The sequence below is a fragment of the Camelus dromedarius genome, chromosome 14 (assembly GCF_036321535.1).
Source record: "Camelus dromedarius isolate mCamDro1 chromosome 14, mCamDro1.pat, whole genome shotgun sequence".
Lineage (NCBI taxonomy): Eukaryota > Metazoa > Chordata > Mammalia > Artiodactyla > Camelidae > Camelus > Camelus dromedarius.
In genome coordinates this window covers 44,187,144-44,207,890 of record NC_087449.1, presented here as the reverse complement: position 1 = coordinate 44,207,890, position 20,747 = coordinate 44,187,144, and the positions used below count along the sequence as shown (strand labels likewise).

Here is a 20,747-nt window from a genome sequence, read left to right as displayed (position 1 = left end):
GGGAGGTAAAACAAGCTGGTTTCACTAAGGATCGTTTTGCTCTGAGATTCTAAGGCTAGCAAAGGAAAACCACAGGCTGTGAAAAATAAAATTCTCCAGTTTCAAGACCTTAATTACAGCAAAAGGGAAAACAATCTGGCTAAACGATTCACTCTATGGCTGTTTGGTAACATCTACGTTTAGTCCCTGGCACTGCAACCACCGGTCATTGGGCTTTTTCTTGTTGACCTGTAATTAGTTCCTGGATAACATATGTCACTACCTTTAACCACATCTTTTATTCTGTTAATTACACCACTAGTACAATTTGTTCAACGTATTACAGTTTTCAAAGCACTGTAATATGCCTTACCTCATTCAACATTAGCCAAATCTGAGCATGAAAATTTTAGATAACCCGCTCTCATTTACTGTATCTAGTCTGAGTTGCTTACGAAAGAAAGCTAGCCTTTATTATTCACTAAACGTTCACTAACAAAGCATATTCCAGCAAATACTCATCTCTCCCAAACAAATCGTTCATACACTACCCAGAGATAAGCCAAATCCAGTTATCTCCACATCAGAAACATGGGTTTACCTCTGTGAAACTTCTATTTTATTTATGATTTGGGAGGAAATTTTGAAAAACTAATTTAGTTTTCCCCAGTTTCACTGCGGTCATAGAAACCAGAAGTTCCAGAAAGCAGTCACAACAAAATGTGAAGCATCTACAGTAAGCAAAGCCATTGTAGGGCCTCATTCCCGGGACTCGTATACTCCCCAGCTGAAACAGCCAAGAAGAACCATGTAAGGACTTTCCCCAAAGCCACACTGCGCCCTCACCCACTGCTTTACTTACTTCTTTACGTTTCGTTTCTGGACATTCCGACTGCAGAGTGAGGGTTGCACCTTCAATATTTCTTGGCATGGGCGTGGAACCAGGGTTTATTGTTAAATGGATCTGATCTGGAGAGATAATGTGTTGCACATAACCCTGGGACATCGCTTCATGATCTATTAGGTGAAAGCCCTCTTCACCCCCTACTAGAAAAGGCAAGTGTTCTCCGCACTGTCCATCGTCATCTTCGTCCTCCAAAGTGCCAGGGTCCTGCTCAATGAGAACAGTCGTCCTATCATACACAGTTCCAGATGAGGAAGGCACCAGTCCGTTCTTATCCACAAACCTGAGCATCTTGTCGTCGGGGGTCAGCTCATCTTCCTCTGCCTCAAAGTAGCTGATGCTGTCGTCTGGACTGTGTTCCCCCATGGTTCAATCGTGCTCAGCCCAACTGTGAGAACTGGAAAGGTAGTGTCCTGTCTGCAACAGAACAAAGCCAGAGTCAGAGCCACACCCCAGGACCCAAGGACCCCCTCAACAACCACATGGCTCTGTTCTCCTCTCGTTTCAAGAGCAGGGCAAAGGAAGTGAAAAATCATCTTCCTTGGGAATAATTTTATTTTAAGCTTAAGTTTAAAATCCACTAGGTCATTCTGAAAGAAAAACAATGCCTTTTTAAAAAAATGGAAGTAATAAGTAGCAGTTCATAAGACCTTCCAAATATGACCTACTGTCAAAATCTTTAAAAGTTGGTCAAAATACCTAATGGAAGAAACAGAAGCAAACTGTTTAAGGCTGAGTTGCTATAAATCTTTAAGGAAACTCAACCCAAATATCCCCCAAATCAGACCAGAGGCAGTACAGTTTATGGCGGAAAGGGCAGGGCTTTGGAGGCAGGGCCACTTCCCTACAAATCCAGGCTTTACTACATACTACTTGGGTAACTTTTCTGTGCCTCACTTTTCTCATATGTAAGGTGGGACTGGTAATTCCTGTTCTCACAAAGTTGTTACGTGGAGTAAACGAGATAATGTATGTTACAGCACAATGTCAGACAACAGCAGAGGAATTAAGTGTGAACTTGTTCTCCTCTTCTGAGAACAGATGTCTCAGCTTCTGGGTAGAAGGGCTGATCCCTAATCAGGCATATCTAATGAAGATCACTTTGTCTACTTATCTCCTAAAACAATCTGGTGTCCACTAGAAGCTATAGCGTACTCTCTGCAATGAGGGAACGATGAGTCTTATTTTTGTTTCTACTGCCCTAAGCACAGTACACTGACGCTAGGAGTTCAGGAAATGTCAGTTGAATGAATGAAAGACCTGCAGATATACCCTCTTGGAAAGATATACTCTCTTGGCGAAAATACCAAATTTGAACTTTTCCTGTTCTGCAATAGTGACTCTTCTTTTACCTGCAAACACACAGGTTCTACAAACATGGGTTTGGTGGACAGAACAGAGAATTTTAAAATAATCAGCACATCCCTTTTAGTTTTCAGTCTAGCTTTGCACTTTATCTGTCTCTTCTGCTCTGGATTAGAAAGTGAACCTTTACGTAGTAGGGAGGCTAGACAGAGTGGTAGTTACCAGAGACAAGCCAAGGGATCTGATCCGGGAGGAACCGGCCCGACCCCTTGCTCTGGCTTACGCAACCCCGTAGATGCACATTTCGCTGCATCTGAGAAGAAAGATAAGAGCACTGGGGGCCCCACTGGGCTGCCCCGGCACCACAGGCGGCAACGCGGAGACCAACTGTCCGGAACAAACAAGACCAGGAGGCTTGAGGGGGGCAAACGAGAAGTACAAACGGAGCACCTTTGAGAAAGCTGGGAAAAGGAACCTGTCTGGGATAGCTCCCAGCCCAGGGCTACATGGAAAAACCCGAGGACGGGCTGGGGGGCTCCAAGCCCAGCAAGGAGGGGCAGGGTCCGGATCTCCATGGAAACAGGGGAGGGGGGCTGGATACCCATCCCCATGGAAACGGAGGAGGGGTGGGGTCCCTATGGTGACCGGACTGGGGTCCCTACTAGGAAACGCTTCAGGAGAGACCCTAAGTCCCGCGCCCCCCAGGAAGTCCCCAGCCCAGGCCGCGTCTAGTTTCGCCTTTTACCTCCGCGGCTCCCGGCAACGGCGGCGGCGGCAGCAGCTTCTCCCCTCCCCAGCGGCACCATGATTGCCCCCACCTTCCCCGAACGTCACTTCCGCTTCCCCTTTCCGGAGGAAGGAGGAGATACTGACTCCGCCTCACCCTGGCTCTTCTGGTTGGTTTAGCCGGTGTGGAGCCCGAGCTCGAGCCTCCAATTGGCGAGCGGGAGGGATGGGGCGGGGCACCGCGGAGACCTCGCGGGGCAGTGAGTTTGTCCCGGGCGGCTAGTGCCCGCCTCGTCCTCTTGCCGGGAGTCAGAGCTCCGCTCCAGATGCACCGGACTCGAGGGAAAGGCATCGAACTCCCAGTCACTAATTCAAAGTAGCTTCAGGCCGGCCTGCGCTGCCCTCGCCCTGGCAGCCTCAACCGCAAACGGAAGGACCATGGTTAGCCGCAGAATTACCGCAAGGAGGGATTCCCAGATTTTTCCTTCTGTGGCCCGTTTCCTCTCCAACAAAGTTAATCTGGGCGCGAGGGTCCAAGAAAGGGAGATTGGACCCCATTGGCCGAAATAGGGAGAATTCCGGGCCTGCCCAGAGGATGCCGCCACCGCTTCCCTGTCTCACATGCTCTCTTTAAGACGCCCAACTCCCTCCTCACGCTCCTGCCCAGGCCGTCTGTCCCAACTTTTTCCCGTGCAAAGAGGATTGTCGGCTTCCACGAGACTCGTGCCCGGGCCAATCAACGCCGCCTACTGGCCATTCCTTCTTTAACCTTTCACATTGTCATTCTACTGGTCCGTTTCTAAATCACTTCACACTGCCAAGGAGTAGTGAGTGGTGTTCCAAGAAGCTATTTTGCACATGCCTTCACTGCTCCTGATATGTAAATGCCTGGAAGATCTAGCTGGCAGAACCTCTCAGCAGCCGTTGCCTGTTTTCCCCATAAGCCACAAACCTCAGGAACTAGATCGAGGTCAAGGGGTGGGGGTTGTGCCTTTACTCTCTCTTGCTTGAAAAAAGTGGATAGCAGCTGTTATCACCAGACTGCCTGGCAGATACCTCTTTGGCCTCTGACCAGCTGCCCCAGTGCCTAAACCACAAGGTCCAGCTGCTGAGAGCTGCCATCTCTTAAAAGATAAAACATACAAACAACCACTGTTAAAAATACATTTATCATTAAAATATATTACACATATGAGAGAGGGGATGCATTATATACAGTTTGGAAGATTTCTTGGCCCAGAAAATTCCACTTGTTTCACCAGAACACCAAATTTCTTCAGTATTTTCATTTTCAAGCCACTGTATTGCCCTTGGAGGCTGAGTGGTCAGCTCCAGAGTTGTTGAGCCATATCTGAGGGGGTGGGCGGCTTTGCATATGCATACACACATCTTCAGACAGAGCGCTGGAAGCACCTGGGGTGACTGTGACCTGTTTATCCAGCAGCTTCCATTTGCATTCTTGCCGTCCAGCTCATTCATCCTTCAGGACTCCAAAGTTTGTTACAAATATCTGATCATGGGGAGCTCAGCCCAAGCTACAGGGAAGGTACTGTATGCCCTGGACGCTGGCTGAGTGAGAACAAGAAGTATGGTTGTTTAAACATTAAAAAAAAAATAGAGATCTATCTGTTAAATAACTAAAGTTGAATGCTGAATGTCAGTTTTATTGTGGTGGATTTCCCCTCGTGTCTTCACAACTCGCAGCAGCACCGAGTGTGACAGCCATGCTGGGCAGGGCAGTCTGGGCTCAGGAGACAGGCAGCTGCCAGGCTTGCTTCCAAGTGGGCTCCCATCCTCTTAAGGCAGCTCTTGAGCTGAAACAGGTGGGGCTGGCAATTGGCCACCTCAGGCAAAAGAGGAGGGGCGATGGAGAGGCTCAGGGTGAGTTGCAGAGGAACTGGTGAATAAATTCTTGAGCCTTCTTCTTCTCTGCCATTTCAAGCTTTTGGTCACCGGCTGGGTTTCGAAGCAGTAAGCTACCAAATATGCTAGCTGCATGGAAAACACAAAAAACAAAGGATTCAGCAAAAAAAAGTGTGACTTATTCTCCTGTTCTTAGAAGTGGGGAGGGTTGCCCCAAAGCAGTATTTTCTGCTTAAAAAAAAAAAAAACGAAAAACCGATTTGAGGATAAACTTTGCCCAGAGCTTGAGAATTTAGTTCTACTTCAGTGGACCTGGGACCTTCCTCAACCACAGTTCTCATGACGAGTCTCTCAGTCTGCAGAGGTACTTTCCACACACACTTGGCTACTTACCTAGAATATTATCATCCAAGTGATTTTTTGTTGAATTTTTCAGCAGTTCTTGCAAAAACGCCATCAAGTAGGTGAAGACATTTCTGTGGCATGCGGGGAGGGTAGTGATGACCTGAAAGAAGGAGAACTGGGATTTGTCTTTTTGTTCCTTCAATCATTTGTCAATTGCCTGCTGTATTCCAGGGAACTGAGTATGTGATCCAAGTACATGAGTAAAACTGTGCACAGAAACCTTGATCACACTTACCACTTGGCATAAGTGCCAAAAGAACAGCACAGATCAAGTGCTTCGTGAATTTAGAGGTCACATTTCTAACTGCATGTTGTCAAAAGACTTGAGGGAACAGAAAATGTTTTCACTGGGTCTTGAATATAAGAAGACTGGACTTGCAGAGGTAAGGACTAGGGTATTTAGGGCAAAAGAAAATGCAGAAAAAGGTAAGATAAGGAAAACAGTGAGATAAGAAGAGAGAATACATTGTGAAAAGCCCCTTTTGGCAGGAGCATTGGTGTGTGAACAGCCCTAAGCCTGGAAGGGTTGATCAGGGTAGAATTCAGTGAGTACCCTGGCTATCTGCATATCAGACTCAGTGGGGAAGCCTGTACAGTCTATTCCAGAAGAGATTTTGGTTCAGTGGATGCAGGGTAAGGCTCCAGAACCTGTATTATTAGCATGTCTTCCAGATTATTCTGCTATGGCCTGATACATAAGTGAATGACTAGAGTAGATCATAAAAACTCCCAAACATTTGTTCAAGAAAATCCTTATTTGCAGGGTGAGGATAGCTCAGTGGTAGAGGCCATGCTCAGCAAGCACAAGGTCCTGGGTTCAATCCCCAGTAGCTCTATTTAAATAAACAAATAAAAACCTAATTACCCCCTCTAAAATAATTTAAATATGAATTAATTTTTTTTAAATCCTTAATTGGCAATGGAGAGCATTTCTGACCAATGGCATCATGATGAGAGTTTTAGAACCCACAATCTGATGGCAGCAGGCAAAACAAATCAGCAAGAGAGCCTGAATGTAGGGTCTTGAACCAAGGCGAATGGAAGAGAATGGAAGAAGAGGAGCAATAGACCAAAGAGACTGAGTGTGTGGGAGGTGAGGGGAGGAGGAGAAGGAAATGACTCAGGTTTCTGGGTTGAGTCACTAGAATTAAGGGGATGCCATTAAGAGAAAAAGGGACATGAGAGGAAGAACAGGTTTGGGAAGGAAAGACTTGGTGCTGAGTTTCTAAGATATTGCGTTTGGGGGACGGCACCCACTTTGTTCCCTCAGAGCCCCATGAGACCTGGTGCTGCAACCTGTACAAGCTGATGGGCAAGGCTTCCCCTCACCTGTTTACTTGCTGTGAGGTTGCCAGAACATTCCAAGCAGGTGCGGTAGGCACTATAACAGATGACGGGCTCCGGCAAGCTCTCCAGGAAAAGCAGCAAGGCTTCGGCTACAGAATGATTGCTGGCAGCTTCGGGCCCATCGTTAAGGAAGAGGTGATGCTGCTGCTATAGTCACGGTTGGGAAAAGGCCTAGGAGCCAGCACACGCCAGGGTGCTGCCTGCTCGGCCTGGATCTCTGCTCAGAGGTGGGGTGCAAGCCCAACATCTCAAAGGGGCCAACCTGTCTGTCAGCTTAGCTAGGCCCCCCTAAATTCCTCCTATATTGGCTGCTTAAAATTGTAACGTCTTCTCTAAGCAAACTTTAAGAAAAACATGACAGCTGAGGACACACTGTCTGATGTTGAGCCTTAAAATATCCTATCCTTTTCCTCACCTCTTACTCATAACCATACACACACACACACACACACACACACACACACAAATGTTGAAAGGATACAGAGGGTATCAATCGTTCCAGTATCCAAACAATCCCTGATATGCTCAAATTCCCACCTCAGGCCTGGCTGCTGAAACAGATCTTCCTGGAAAAGGGAACAAAGTCACAAAATAATTACATTCTCTGAAAAGCAGCAGTGAATTCCTGACTTAGAAGTATTATCACGAGCAGCAGTACAAAAAGGGGCAGGGTAGTGAGACCTTGGAATCACCCTGGCAGACCGTCTGATGCCGGGTGATGTGGCTAATTCATCTCTCAGGCCTTCCCAGGCACACTCCCACAACAGGTCTTTATAGGACACCTATTATAAAACTATGAGCTGGGCGTATAACATACACAACAGTAAGATCCAACTGAAGGGAAGAGCTGAAAGTAGCTATGTTTCCTGCAGTGTTATGGAGGGATTAACCAGAAAAAGAAAAAACTGTAGACAATACAAGATGGAGAAAGTTAAAAAGGCCCCTCAGTACTCTGAGAAAATGAGATTATGGCAAAAAAGGTATTTCCATTAGTGCTAGGATCCTGTACATTCATTTGTTTTACAAAATGACTTAATGCCCTATGACTGTGAACAGTAACAATATTACACGTATTGCTCAAAAGTTACGCCTGAAAGGAGCTCAGCAGAGAAGGTAGACTCGCACAGTCCTTCAGAAAGCGACTTCTACAGCCAGATGCCCTGGGTTCGCATCCCCATCCTGCCCGTTTGTCAGTTTTGGGGCCCTGACCAAGTTATTTAACATTTCTGGGAATGTGTTTACTCCTTTGCGAACTAAATGAGGCAATGCTGTAAAACACTTAGAATAGTTTTTGGTACGCTGTAACGCTCAATAGACATGAGGGGAGAGAGACTAACCTAAGAATGTCCATTGCTCTGAGTGGCAGAGCTGTGGCAGATTATAGAGTTTCTATTGGTCTCCCTGGGACCCAGATAAATGAATCAGTGGATCTGACCAACCTGACCTCATGAAGCTTGCCCAGCTCACTCTAGAAATCAGGCTTCCTGACTCATGGCCCAGCGGTTCCACCTAGTCCCTGCCTCTGTCTGGCCTGTCAGCAAGTGAGCCCCTCCCATTCCCAGAAACTGGTGAGAGTTCCTGAAAAGGAGAGCAAGCGGACATCCTGAGAAGCTACCAGATGGCTTTCTACCTGGGGGACCCAAGAGGCCAGGGGAGGGAACATGCTGTGCAAGGCTGCTTCTCCGGGGTGGAGCCAAGTGCTGTAGGTACTAGCAGGGTCTGTCCCTCATTCACTCCCTGGGGGAAGAGCAGCTTCCCACAGGTTCCGTACGGTAAAAGCTTTTCGTGCCCGGAGTTCTCGGGGCTGATGCTCTTTCTCAAGGCAGCCTGGTCTCCATCAGGTCTGACTGTTTCACCACCACCCACCTGCTGGACAGCGTTTCGGTACAGGTAATCAACCATCATCCAGAGCTCTTTGGGGATTTCCATGGATTTCTCCAACTGGCTCCCATCATCTTCAGTGTGGAGTTGCATCAGAGTCTGAAACGAAACAAAAAGCATGATAAGGCGGGGAGGGTATATAGCTCAGCGGTAGAGCACATGCTTAGCATGCACGAGGGCCTGGATTTAATCCTCAGTACCTCCATTAAAGGAAAAAAAGGCATGATAAGAAGGTCCACCAATGAAACTTCTGACAGGCTGACTTCAGGAGAACGTAGGATATGGGGACAGAAAACCCATGGAAGAAGGGAAGCATTTCCATGCCCCTAAGCAAACATTCCAAAGGCAAAAATGAGACCAAGTGGCACAATCAAGGTACAAAAGGTGACTTTTGAGAAATGGGATTGGCTTACGACAAGTAGTTTCAATGAGTTTTCATCATTTTAGAAAAAGCATCCTGCCTATAGCATTTCACTGTCAGAACCAGAGAGACAGTGTGGCCTGGTGAAAAATGAGCACAGACTTGGGAATTCAAAAACCCAATTGCAAGGTCCAGGTCCAGTGTTAACTCGCCATGTGACCCGTGACAAACCACTCCTCTTATTGGGCCTCTGGTTTCATCTCTAATATGGAGAGGACAGAGTTCAAGAGTCCCGAAATTAAAAAAGGCAATGGACGGGGGAGGGTACAGCTTAGTGGTAGAGTGTGTGCCTAGCACGCATGAGGTCCTGGGTTCATTCCGCAGTATCTCCATTAAATAAATAAATACATAAATAAACCTAATTACCCACCCAAAAAATAATTAATTAAAAATGACATGAAGGAAAAGGAAAAGCATACCTATTACCAAAAATCTGCTCCAAACCAGCTCCCCTGTATTATAATTGTCTCCCTAGAAGCCTTTAGAGCTCAGAAAATTTAGTTTAGGATGATAAATGACCAAGTGATGATTAAAACAGAAAAAGGAATAAAATCATGGGTCAGGGAAATTTCATGATCTTAGTATCCACAGCTGAGTTTATCTAATTTATTATGTATGAAAGACCAAAAAACAGGGCATAACATTTTGCAACTTTTCGCATCAGGAGGTGGAGTCTGTCCCCATCCCTAGAATCTGGGCTGACTTCACAACTCGTTCTGACTGAAATGGCTTCGTGTGAATTTGGGAGCTGGGGCCACAAGGCTTTCTGCTCTCATACTCTTGCTGCCACTTAGGGAAGCCTGGGCCAGCCAACTGACTGATGTGAGCCCATGTGGAGGCAGATGCCAAAGCTAAGACAAGTCAGGGAGGCCTCCTCCAACCCTCTAGCCATCACAGCGGCCATCTGATTGCAACCACACAGATGAGCCTAGGTGAGACCAGCAGAAGAGCCACACTGGAAACTCACAGTCATGAGAAGCAATAACATGCTATTGTTTTAAACCACTGAAAATGTCAGGGTGTTTGTTAAAAAGCAATATATAACCGCTGGAATCAGGAAACTCTAGGAAGGCTAGTAAGTTCTCAGGTCTCTGAGATATCCTGTTTGATGGGCTTGGCTGCTACAATTCTAGATGGCTCTTTGTGGCACGTAACTCACCAGCTCTCTAATGGTCTCTAGCGGCAGGTCCAAGATGGGCTCCTTCATGTGGCACAATGTATGGATGGGAGATCCAAAACAGCTGGGCAGGTAGTTCCCAGACACAGACAAAAAGTAATCTTTTCCCCTGTCCAAGTGTAAAACCAGGATGTCCTCAATTTTGTCTTCACCCGAGTTGAGCTTTGTAGCTGTGGTCTTATTTACAAATAGTGCCAATTTAATTTCAATGGCAGTATCTGAAAAAAAAAAAAAATTAAAGGAATGCTGGTTGGTGGGAGGCCAAGAGGAAAGTGGGAGAGAAGACAGACGGGAAGAGGGTCAGACACACAGGGACGGGAAGAGGAAATAAGAAGTGTCGGCCAACCAATAAGAATTTACACACTGGGCACTCGGGAGACACATGAACGAGGAGATTATAATCCAAGGCGGAGTGTGAAAACAACAAAAACATGAATAGGCAACTGAGGGCCCAGCTCAAGCTAGAAGTTATCTGGGGAGGAGGGCAGGGGCACCAGGGGAGGTCATTAGGTTTGTTTATTTTTTATGTATTTATGTTTAATGGCAATACTAGGGGTTGAACCCAGGACCTCGTGCATGCTGAGCAGGCGCTCTACCCCTGAGCTATACCCTCCCCTCAAGCTAGAAGTTATTAATACAATAAAAAAGGCATGGATCAAAACAGCCTGCCCTGAGCCAGGTTCAGATGAAGACATCTGACCCGGTAGAAAAGATAACACACTACTAGCCTGTGAACTGTCCACAAAGCATGCGTAAGCCCTCTGCCTCACAGCACAACATCGAGTGCCACGGAGAAGTCAGGGGAAAGACATGGGTGGTACCTTCCAGGGCCAGATAACATTTCTGGATTATCGCCCTACTGTCTTTCCCCACAAGAGCAGGTAGGTGGGAGTTGATTACAGTAAGGCAGAGAGTGAAAACGGTTCCCTTAACAGCAGCACCTGCTTTACAGCAATCTTGTGTTTCCTCTTTCTGTGAAATTACAGAACATACACATGACTGAGACTACTTCTGAAACTGAACTCATGCTCCTCACTATTTGAAATTTTATTTGTGGATGGTTCATCCACAGAGCTTTTAAAAAAATTTCAGGCAGACAACCAAACACTCAGAGACAAAAAGCTCGTATCAGGAAAATGAGCAAAGATAGGCAGGGTAGGGTGTTCCCCATGCCAGCAGCCAGGAACCTGGGAACAGCGGCCTTACTTGGCAGGAGGAAGCCCCGGCTGGGGTTGGCATGCAGCCACTGCTTACAGTAAGACTCTTCATTGGGCTTGTTGATGAATTCAAACTGACATGGTACTTGTCCGTTCTGAATGGTAAAGGATTCTACTTGCAACTGCATGTACTTCACATTCTGAAAAGAGAACTGGGAACAAGCCCAGGACCAGTCAGACCAGCACCCTCTCCTTGGCAACCTGCCCAGCCACCCCAACTGGGCAATCCTTGCCTTTTCTGGAAAAAAAAAACGAAGGACTATCTTTTTCCAACCATGTTTCTGCTCTAAGTATTTACCCAGGAGGCCACAGCTACCACTGAAGACCAGCTGTGGCCTCTGCCTATGTTTAACCAAAAAATCCCCAAACTCAAAAAACTCACGTGGGTTTCATAAATAAGTTTCCTGAAGGAATCAAATTTTAAAAATTCTCTACCCAAAGACCATTTCCAAAACACCCTTCACCAATTCCACTCCCAAACATGAAAACCAAGCTCATTCTTCCAAGTAGTTGGACATCTATCTTAGAAATACCCTCACCATAAATCCTCATTTAATGGACTTTTTGGTATGGTCAATTCTGAATGAGCCATGCTATGGTACTTCCATGAAAAATCTTTAGCCCTGACCTGACTTCTCCCAATGCCCATGACCTTTCCATACTGCCAACCCTCCCATCAACTCATATGTACCCAAAACTTGGGACTCAATTTAACCTCAAAGCAAAGCATCAGTAAGAAGACAAACCCAACGTAAGTATACACAGCAGCTACACTAAAATCAAATGAAACACATTTTGGATCCTCTGTGCCATCATTTAACTCATGGATGGCCCATGTGTGGGTGAAATAGATGAGCCACAAAAGGTTGCAGGCTTCTGGTTGAGAAGATCAGGAGATAAAATCTAAACCAACGACCCCGCTCTTGTCGGCTAGCATCCTCAGCCTCACTTTATCTAGAAGCGGCTGATCGAGGAAGACTCGAGTCCAGCAGTCGATGGGTGCCTCTTGGGATGCTGAGCCCTGGCAGACGAGGTTTAAGTTCTAGGAAGAGAAGAGCCCGATGCCCTGGCAGGTCCTTCCTACCTCTCGCTTGGAGAGGGACACAGAAGGAATGCTGGCGTTTTCCAACTTATCCAGGGAGCGAACAATCTCCTCCAGAGTCTTCCGATAAAGCTCTTCATTTACAACCCTCACCTGGAAGGGAAACAGCAGAGACTGAGTGCCTTGTCTTGGGCCCACTTCCTCTTTTTCAGTATCCAGGACATTCACAGCCTTGGGAAATAGTAGTTGATGGCAAAGCAGGCAGTGAACACTAAATACATTTAGTTAATTAACAAAGAACCCAACTAACAATAGACGTAGAAGCGTCCCCGAGAGGCAAAGCTTCTGGTAAAATCAGAGCCGCTCCCTGGTGAGCAGTAAGAAGATGCAGGGGTGAAAGCTCGGTTGGCAGTTCTGCCGGGTCTTAGGCCCAAGGCAGAAAGATCCCAGGGCCTGGCTCCGCTATGCCTGCTGCTGCCAACGGCCCTGCACTGAGGAACTTCTCTAGGGCTTTGACTTAAAGCAGCGTTTCTCGGGCTCCATCAGCCAAGATTTTTGTCAGGCTTTCCCTTCTGTATTTTGAATTACAAACACAATTCTTGTCATTTTCCAACAACAAAACCTTAGTTATAACATTCATTAGGCTTTGTTCAAACCACCCACACCTGCATAGATTCTGTTGTGCCTCTACCTGCACCCTTGAGAACTGGTGATATAAAGACAGACAGAAGTCACTGAAGAAGAGGTGCAAGTGGAGGATAAATAAAAAGGTTCAACTTCGCTAGTCATCAGGGAGGTGTGAGCTAAAATAACGGAGTAGCTTTCTCTTTTGGCTCACTAGGTTGGTAAAAATTCAAAAGACTGATAAAACCCAGTGGGTGAGGGTATAGCTCAGTGGTAGGGCACGTGCTTAGCATGCACAAGGTCCTGGGTTCAATCCCCAGTACCTCCATTAAAAAAAAAAACAAAAAAAAACTATGTTGTACACCAAAAATTAATGTAACAGTGTAAATCAACTATATTTCAATAAAAATTTTTTTTAATTAAAAAAAGATTTATGGGAAGGAGGATACAGCTCAAGCACTAAAGCACATGCTTAGCATGCACTAGGTCCTGGGTTCAATCCCCAGTACCGCCTCTAAAAATAAATAAATAAATAAGCCTAATTACCACCCCAGCCAAAAAAAAAAGAATAAAGAAAAGATTGATAAAACCCACTATTAGCCAGGCTGTGGGAAAATAAGCTCATACATGGTTGACAGAAGTGTAAAATGGTAAGGACTGTGGGAGGATAATTTAGCAGGCTCCAATTAAGTCAGAATACAATTTTCTTTGAACCACTGATTTCACCTTTAGGGATTTTATACTACAGAAATATTCACTCTGGTATACAAAGATATAAGTGAAGGGTGGTCACTACAGCAATGCATATAATAGCAAAGTTTTGGAAACAACTTAAATGATCAATATATACACTATGGTTCACCCATAATATGAAATATTTTGCAGACTTTAAAAATAATGAGGAGTGGGGGGTGGGTATAGCTCAGTGGTAGAGCGCATGCTTAGCATGCATGAGGTCCTGGGTCCAATTTCTAGCACCTCCGCTAAACAATAAAAGAATCAAATAGATTTTTTAAAAAAGGGGAAAAAAAACCCCAAGGAGTTAAAAAAAAATGAGGGGGGAGCTCTACCTCTACTGACATAGAAAGATCCTCATAAAACATAGTGGGGAAAAATGATGTTCTCAGAACAATATGCATGATATGTCTCTTTCACAAAAAGGGAAACACTTTTTTATGTTATATGTAGAATACTGACACACATTTGCATAGAAAAAGGTCTGGAAAGATACAGTCCAAAAAGCAAAGGACAACTTCCATGTATGTAGAAACAGACAAGTCTGAAAAATGATTATGAATTAAATTAGATTAAAACCATTTCTAAAAGGAGCTTCCCCACACTCAAGGTGGGAGGAGGAGACCAGAACAACCAAGATGGTCTCGGCTCTGAGAACCGACCCCTGGAGAATGATTACAACGGGCACCAGCTGCCCACCTACCCCGATGTCAAACACTGAGCTGACGGGCTTGTGGTCACTGGTCTTCAGGGCCATGTGGCTCTGGTAGCTCAGCTGGGTGATGTTCTTCCCTTTCCAGAGGACCCGGTCACACCAGGCAGGAGCACGACACTTCTCACTGCAACACAAAGTCCACACTGGGAGGAGCCCTCCCGGGCACGGCAGCACCCACTGCCTGGCTAGCGCTCTGGCTCAGCTGGGAGTGACAGTCCACGCGTCCAGTGACCTGAGACGGCAGGAGTGATCTGGGCCTACCGAGGGGTGACATGTATCCTGGGGCTACCACCCGAAACGACTACAAAAGTGCAAAGCCAAACCACTGTCCAGAACGATTCTCTGCTCTCTCGCCTCCTATGGGGACCAGGCAAGAGTCAAAGCAATCTGAGAGTAAGTCCTCTGTGGTCCTCAAAAGGCGGTGGTTAAAACAGGCTGTGAATGCCAACTGCCTGGGTTCAAATCCTGCTTCTACGCTTGCCTGCTTGGGAGGCTCTTTAATTTTTTTGTGTTTCAGCTATCTGATCTATACAATGAAGATAATACATCACACTTACTTTTCAATGGGTTGTTCGGAAGATTAGATGAGATAATACAAGTAAAGTGTATTGAATAGTGCGTGGCATCCCACTGGCACTAATAAAAAATATGAACTACTATGTAACGACCAAGTACAAGCTGAGTATTTTGGAATCACCCTATCACCCTAAGCACCACTGACAGGGAAGTAAGTCTCAAGAAGCGTTACAGGCAAAGGCAAAGGCAAAGGCAGTCCAGGAGAAAACGTGTGGGAAGGCAGGCAGCTTAATGAGCAGATACTGGGAGAAAGTGTTTGACCCGAGTGCAAAGTGTGGGGAGGAAGTGGCAGGAAACCCATCTTCTTCTTTAGGTCCATGAGGGCAAATGCTCCCCTAACATTCTCAGTTTCCATTTGCTCAGCCCCTGAAGCAACCTCTGACCTACCTGGTATCCCAGTCATTGGAGCCCGTATCGTACTTGTAGGTAGGTTGGAATGTGAGCTCGCCCTCTTCAAAGCCTTCAAAGACAGCCTTTGCAGCCACCTGAGCTCTCAGCTGTACAAAAAGATGGAAGAATAAAAAAAAAAAAATACAAAAACACCTCAGAATAAAAAGGGCAAACCTTGAATCATCAGAGGAAAGGAAATCAATCTGGAATCCAAGCCCTGCCCCAAAAGAAAAGGCCTGAGACAGCTATTCTGTAAGAGCTTGAGTTATTTAACCCCTAAGAAGAGGAGCATGCTGACCATTCCTTCACCTTTTTTTTAAGGCTCTTTTGATAAAAGTGTACCTGCATCCCAGGGGCCTGAGTACCATCTTACTGAGATGCCCCTAGGAGGACTAGATCCCCGTGGACATAGGGTTTTCCTCTTGCAGGTATCAGGCACTTCATCTGTGCAGCACAGTCGTTCCAATTACACAGAGGGATGTAACTGCACAGAAAAAGGTCTGGAAAGATACAAACCAAAAAGCAAAGGGGCACTTCCATGTATGTAGAAATATACAGTAGAAACATACCCAAATCTTTATGAATCAAGTTTAAAGTAAAACAATTTTTCAAAAGAGTTTGCCAAATTAGTTACATGACCTAGGGGAAGCTCTGTGCCTTGGTTTCCCCATCTGTAAATTTGGATTTATGATAGAATCTGCCTCACAGGATTGTTGCAAAGATGAACTGTCAGCTTAGAACAGTGCCTGACACATTACGATAACTAGCATCCTTCCCACCCACTGCACTCATTCTAAGAGCTTCTTCTCAGCAAGGGGTCAAAACCACACGTGTTCCTGCCTCCTCCCTGGAGCACCAAGCCTGGCGCTGCGTGGACTAAAGAACTCTCAGCTCTAACTCTGGAGACAGGGTCAGCTATCCAGGGGATAACAGTTGACAAATTCCCCAAAATATGAATTCCTAAAAAAAAAAAAAAACAACTATTAAGGAAAAAGCAACAGGAAACAGTAAAAATTCAGGTATTAGTGTAAGATGATTCTTAAATGAGTAAATACAGACCTTAAAACCATCTGGAAAGCAGAGAAACACACAAAATAATCCTATTACTTAAGGAAAGACCAGAAAAGAAGGCAAGAGGAGATGGGTGTCGAACTACCAGGGAAATGGGAATGCCGCAGTCCAGAAAACAGAGGCATAGACAGAGAGTTATAGACCAGACTGGGATAAGGCTGAGATGGGGGTTAAAGAGAATACTTTACCAAGGAAGAAGAGAAAAATGGGTCAATAAAGAGATTATTCCATAAAGAAAGACACAACAACGTTGCGATTCTTTTTACCCCTTCAACTGATCTGCACTGGGGGAAAAATAAAGGTAACGGAAAGATTTACACAAATGACAATACAGAGGTGATTAAAAGGGAGATACAGACTAAAAAGAAAAAGGACTTTAACATTCTGAGCAACTCTGGCTGCTTGAACAGTTTTGAAATCTGTTGAGAGGAGCAGCTTGAAGAAAGTCAGAAATAGACTCCTCTTGTCCTGGGGAACAGCTAAGGCTGTGAGAAAGCAGCGCTAACCCAGACAACGGTGGGGAACAGCGGGATACAGAACGGATTCCTGTCAGAGGTGAAGAGACCCCCCTCAGAAGAAGAGTTTGCTCCTGGGGGAGGGTATAGCTCAGTGGTAGACCGTGTGCTTAGCAAGCATGGGGTCCTGGGTTCAATCTCCAGTACCTCCATTAGAAAAAAAAAAAGTTTTCTAATAAAATAAAATTATAAAGAGAAAAAAGAGTGGTCCTTCACTCTGGACAGGTCTGTGAGGAGCAGCAGCGGGGAGAGAGTGAGAGGCTCATTCAAAACATCAGTGAATCATCTTAAGTATACTAAGTATCTTCTCTATGAGAGGCTTGGTACCCTTTTGGCCCCAACTTGAACGACTGAATGAATGAACAAACAAACGAATGGGCAGAACGAATGGGCACACACAAGAGAGAGAACAGCTCCGGCCCCCGAGGGCCACAAGCCTCAAGGAAAGAGCTGGTGGGCAGACAGCTGTGGGGGAGGGAAATGTGGACGGGAGGACAGAATGACCGAAACGAAACCCCCCAAGACAAGAAGGAAGAGATTGAGAGTTGGGAAGGCGGGCTTTTCTGTGCCCTCATGTGGGGGGACGGCTGCCTGAAGAGGGCCCAGGGGGGCCATCGGTACCTGGTCATAAGCATACAGGGTTTGAAAGGCCTTCTCTTCGATGAGTTTTTTCACTTTTTCCACATCCAGCTCTTCTATCCTGTAGTTGAGGTCCCCCAGCCACAAGATCACACTGTGAGGACAGAGCACAAAGGTCACAGAGTTTAGGAGGGACTCTGCCCATCCAATTCTCTCCAGCGAGCTTCTGACACAACACCCACAATGCTCCACCTCTGGGGAGCTGGGCAGGGAAGGGACATGGACGCTCAGGAAATCTTCCTCTTGCCATCCCATTGAATATACTGTGTCCAACATGCTGCTTGCTCAGTTATCTTGGTCCAAGTTCACTGGACACAGCCTTGAGTTCTCCTTGACTACTATATTCTTGTATGATTGGAAAGATAATCTATTAAGATCTAAAAGCAAGGCAAAATTTTACTTCATTCCTGGAAAGAGGCAAAAAAGATCCAAGTATTGGGAGTCACATCAATCACCCAGGAAGCCAAATCAGATGATGCCATGATGTCACCTCTGCCTCCACCCACACTCCAGTCCACAAAACACACTCTCAGCCTTTGTTTCTGGAGCTGAGTTCCTTGGAAACAAAGCTCCACCTTTCCAGCGGAGTCTGGGTTTAACCACCACCGTGTCATCGGTTAGCTCTTTTGGCAGAGTGTGACAGGTGTCTCATTACACCTGCTACTTTGGGAAAATGATCACTGCATGCTCCCAGGTGACACTGCACGTCCCACAAAGACCAATGCTGCTCTATCTAAAGCCAAGACCCAGATCATCAGAGAATCTGCATGGCAGCAAACCCGCCCCAGAATAAATGCAACCAGAAGCTAAAAGCAGACACACCGACATGCAAGCTGAAACCTCACAAACTAGGACTCTGCAGGGTCAGCAGGACAGAAGAGGCAATCCCTGCTAGGTTCCCAGGAGAAGGAAAGCCATCCCATCAGCTTCCAGAACATCAGTGAGCTCAAGACAGCTCTACCACTGCAGCCGGCGGGACGAGAGGCTTGGTTCTGTGTCCTCCTGGGCAGGTGCCACGGCCCCAGTGGCTTCTTTCCTTGTTATAAAAGAAGTGGCACCAGCTTCCAGGGTTACTGTCAAGTCTGAAATTCTAATACGCCTTGAATTTAGACAGACAGCAAGTACTAGAGATAAATGAAATAAAGAGAATCGAAAAAAGGCAGCACAACGTGCTCCAAGCAGCTGCAACTGTGTCTTTTGTCAAGCTGAAACAAGAGGCAAAAAAGACAAAGTGAAGACAGACAAATGCAGCCCAGGTCTCGATGACATGTGCTTCTGGTAAGGACGGGTGGACAGAACTGCGAAACATACTTCTGAAACCTGGGCTTGAGATGCCCGCGCTGTGGTTGCTTTTCTCCCGATGCTGTGCCGAGGCAGACCCCTATTAAAATAAATCTGACACATTTCCCAGGAACAAATGGTGTTTGAGAAAGACTCTACAGGTCTGCCGGATGGTAGGTTAGGAAACTAAAAGTTTCAAAGAGATGTAACCCATGTGTAACTGACAGCTGGCTGGAGTTCCGGCTCCAGCAGTGGGTAGCCTCCCCGAGTCACCCCCCAATGAAGCTGAGAGCCCGTCGCCCTGCACCTCAGGCCTGGCCAGCTGTTTGGCATGGAAGCCCAGACTCACTCGTGCTTGCTGATGGTGAGAGGGGGCAGGCTTGGGTCCAACTGGCAAAACTGCATTCGAGAGCAAATGTCTTTATAGTCCTGGTTCCTCCTCTCATACTCCTCCGTGTGGGCTGCCAAGTGGGAATTCACCACGCAGATACTGGTGTTGTGGAACTGGAACCTGATCGCCACTCCTCCTTTGTTACCCTATGGAAAGGAGCCCCCAGAAAGACTGGTTCACAACTTAACTGTGTTAGTCATTTAAACCCTGCCAGCTTTCAACATGAGCTCTCTTAATTAGTCTGCACAATGACGCTGGAGGGTAAGCAAAGAACGTTACTGTCTACATTTTACAGATAAGGAAACAAATCCAAGACAGCAGAAGGACCAGCCAGTCAGTGGTGAAGGTGAGTCCACTTTCCACATGCTCTCCATTCTCCATGGGAAACTAAGCTCTTGCAACAGAATCTAAAAACAGGACTTAAACCGCTTCGAGAAGAGAAAATTGCAAACCTATTATCAGCATTCTTTCTTTTTCTTTGTGACCAAACATAGTTTGCAACATGTGTCACACATTAACTGGGAGGATCAGCTAGAGGCTCTGGTGTGGCCTGAACACGAAGATGGGGGCTCGTTGGGCAAATCAGCTGGCAAGTCACTAAAATATGATTACTAAATGGTCTGCTCAATCTAGCCCCACTAGGTCACGTGGGTACAGATCACCTCAAGATGCCAGCACCCTGAAACTCGGACACGTGCAGTCCTGGTATCATAAGAATTGGGGTCGGAACCTTAGGGATCAAGGCCCTCAATGTGCCAGACGTACCAACCAGGAACTCACCATCCTCCCCATGATCCCCGTCCCCACGGTCTCCGCTTCCACTTCTGAGATGTGCGCTGCATGTTCCTGTTTGACATACAACAGTAGCATAATCCCGACCAGTCGGATGAGCTTCACCTGGAAAAGAGACAAACATTCAGGTCATGGCATTAAGTTGGAGTCGAAAGTAAAGGTGGGCCTGAAGGTAGCTGAGCGCATTGCTGTATCTCCTCCTCCACACTGGGACACAGGGTGATCACCCCAGCGACTCAGTGAGCACGTACGTGACAACCTCGACAGCCCACAAGTGCCAAGACCTGACTCTTTCCCACCCAGAGACGCCTATTCTTGGGGGACCTGGAACTGAAAATCGCAGGATCATTAGGACTGGCTTTTGCTAAAAGTCAAACGTTACCCCAGGATTCCCTGCACGGCAACATAAAATTAGAAGGTCCCTGACTCCTCTCTTACCTTTGCGTATTTGGCATCTGGATGAAGACTGTCTGATACAGCTTTAAACCACTCTTCCTCTTTTGGGGTGTCATGGAAGAAAAAGGCTTCCTTACTCAGATCAAGCTCCTGGAACCTATTAGGAGAAGCAAGCAGTCAGAGAGCAGAGGAAGGTAACGTGCAAGGTGGGAGGCTCGTTCTCAGCTCAGTGTAGGTGTGGAAGGCCTAGCTTTTTAGCTAAACTGCAGGACCCTCAAGAGGGAAGAAAAATGAACACCTAGAGCCAAGAGACTAAATTCCAAGGAACTTATTGACCAGGTGCTTTCAGAAGCAG

At 46.4% G+C, this 20,747-nt stretch overlaps 2 protein-coding genes across 11 annotated transcripts in view; both read right to left on the bottom strand.

The window, feature by feature from the left end:
* Positions 1-3,012, bottom strand: part of MTF1 (metal regulatory transcription factor 1) — a 35,960-nt gene extending 32,948 nt beyond the window's left edge. For 3 of the 4 annotated variants that reach the window (XM_064493742.1, XM_064493743.1, XM_010977496.3), the window contains exons 1-2: positions 2,934-3,012; positions 842-1,300 (exon numbers count right to left, since the gene is read on the bottom strand). In XM_064493742.1, the coding sequence (XP_064349812.1) occupies positions 842-1,249 (408 nt within the window). In that variant the 5' untranslated portion in view covers positions 1,250-1,300; positions 2,934-3,012. Of the gene's footprint in view, positions 1-841; positions 1,301-2,933 lie in introns of those variants that run through there. The other variant, XM_064493744.1, reaches the window with a different exon arrangement.
* Positions 3,013-4,064: 1,052 nt separating this feature from the next.
* Positions 4,065-20,747, bottom strand: part of INPP5B (inositol polyphosphate-5-phosphatase B) — a 40,268-nt gene continuing 23,585 nt past the window's right edge. For 4 of the 7 annotated variants that reach the window (XM_031464804.2, XM_064493738.1, XM_031464808.2 and 1 more), the window contains 14 exons: positions 20,435-20,549; positions 19,985-20,101; positions 19,163-19,350; positions 17,515-17,626; positions 15,305-15,414; positions 14,330-14,465; positions 12,310-12,420; positions 11,215-11,377; positions 9,991-10,226; positions 8,396-8,509; positions 7,011-7,095; positions 6,512-6,639; positions 5,171-5,282; positions 4,065-4,906 (listed from right to left, as the gene is read on the bottom strand). In XM_031464804.2, coding sequence (XP_031320664.1) covers positions 4,791-4,906; positions 5,171-5,282; positions 6,512-6,639; positions 7,011-7,095; positions 8,396-8,509; positions 9,991-10,226; positions 11,215-11,377; positions 12,310-12,420; positions 14,330-14,465; positions 15,305-15,414; positions 17,515-17,626; positions 19,163-19,350; positions 19,985-20,101; positions 20,435-20,549 — 1,843 coding nt within the window. In that variant the 3' untranslated portion in view covers positions 4,065-4,790. The remainder of the gene's footprint in view (positions 4,907-5,170; positions 5,283-6,511; positions 6,640-7,010; positions 7,096-8,395; positions 8,510-9,990; positions 10,227-11,214; positions 11,378-12,309; positions 12,421-14,329; positions 14,466-15,304; positions 15,415-17,514; positions 17,627-19,162; positions 19,351-19,984; positions 20,102-20,434; positions 20,550-20,747) is intronic. The other 3 variants (XM_064493740.1, XM_064493739.1, XM_064493741.1) reach the window with 3 other exon arrangements.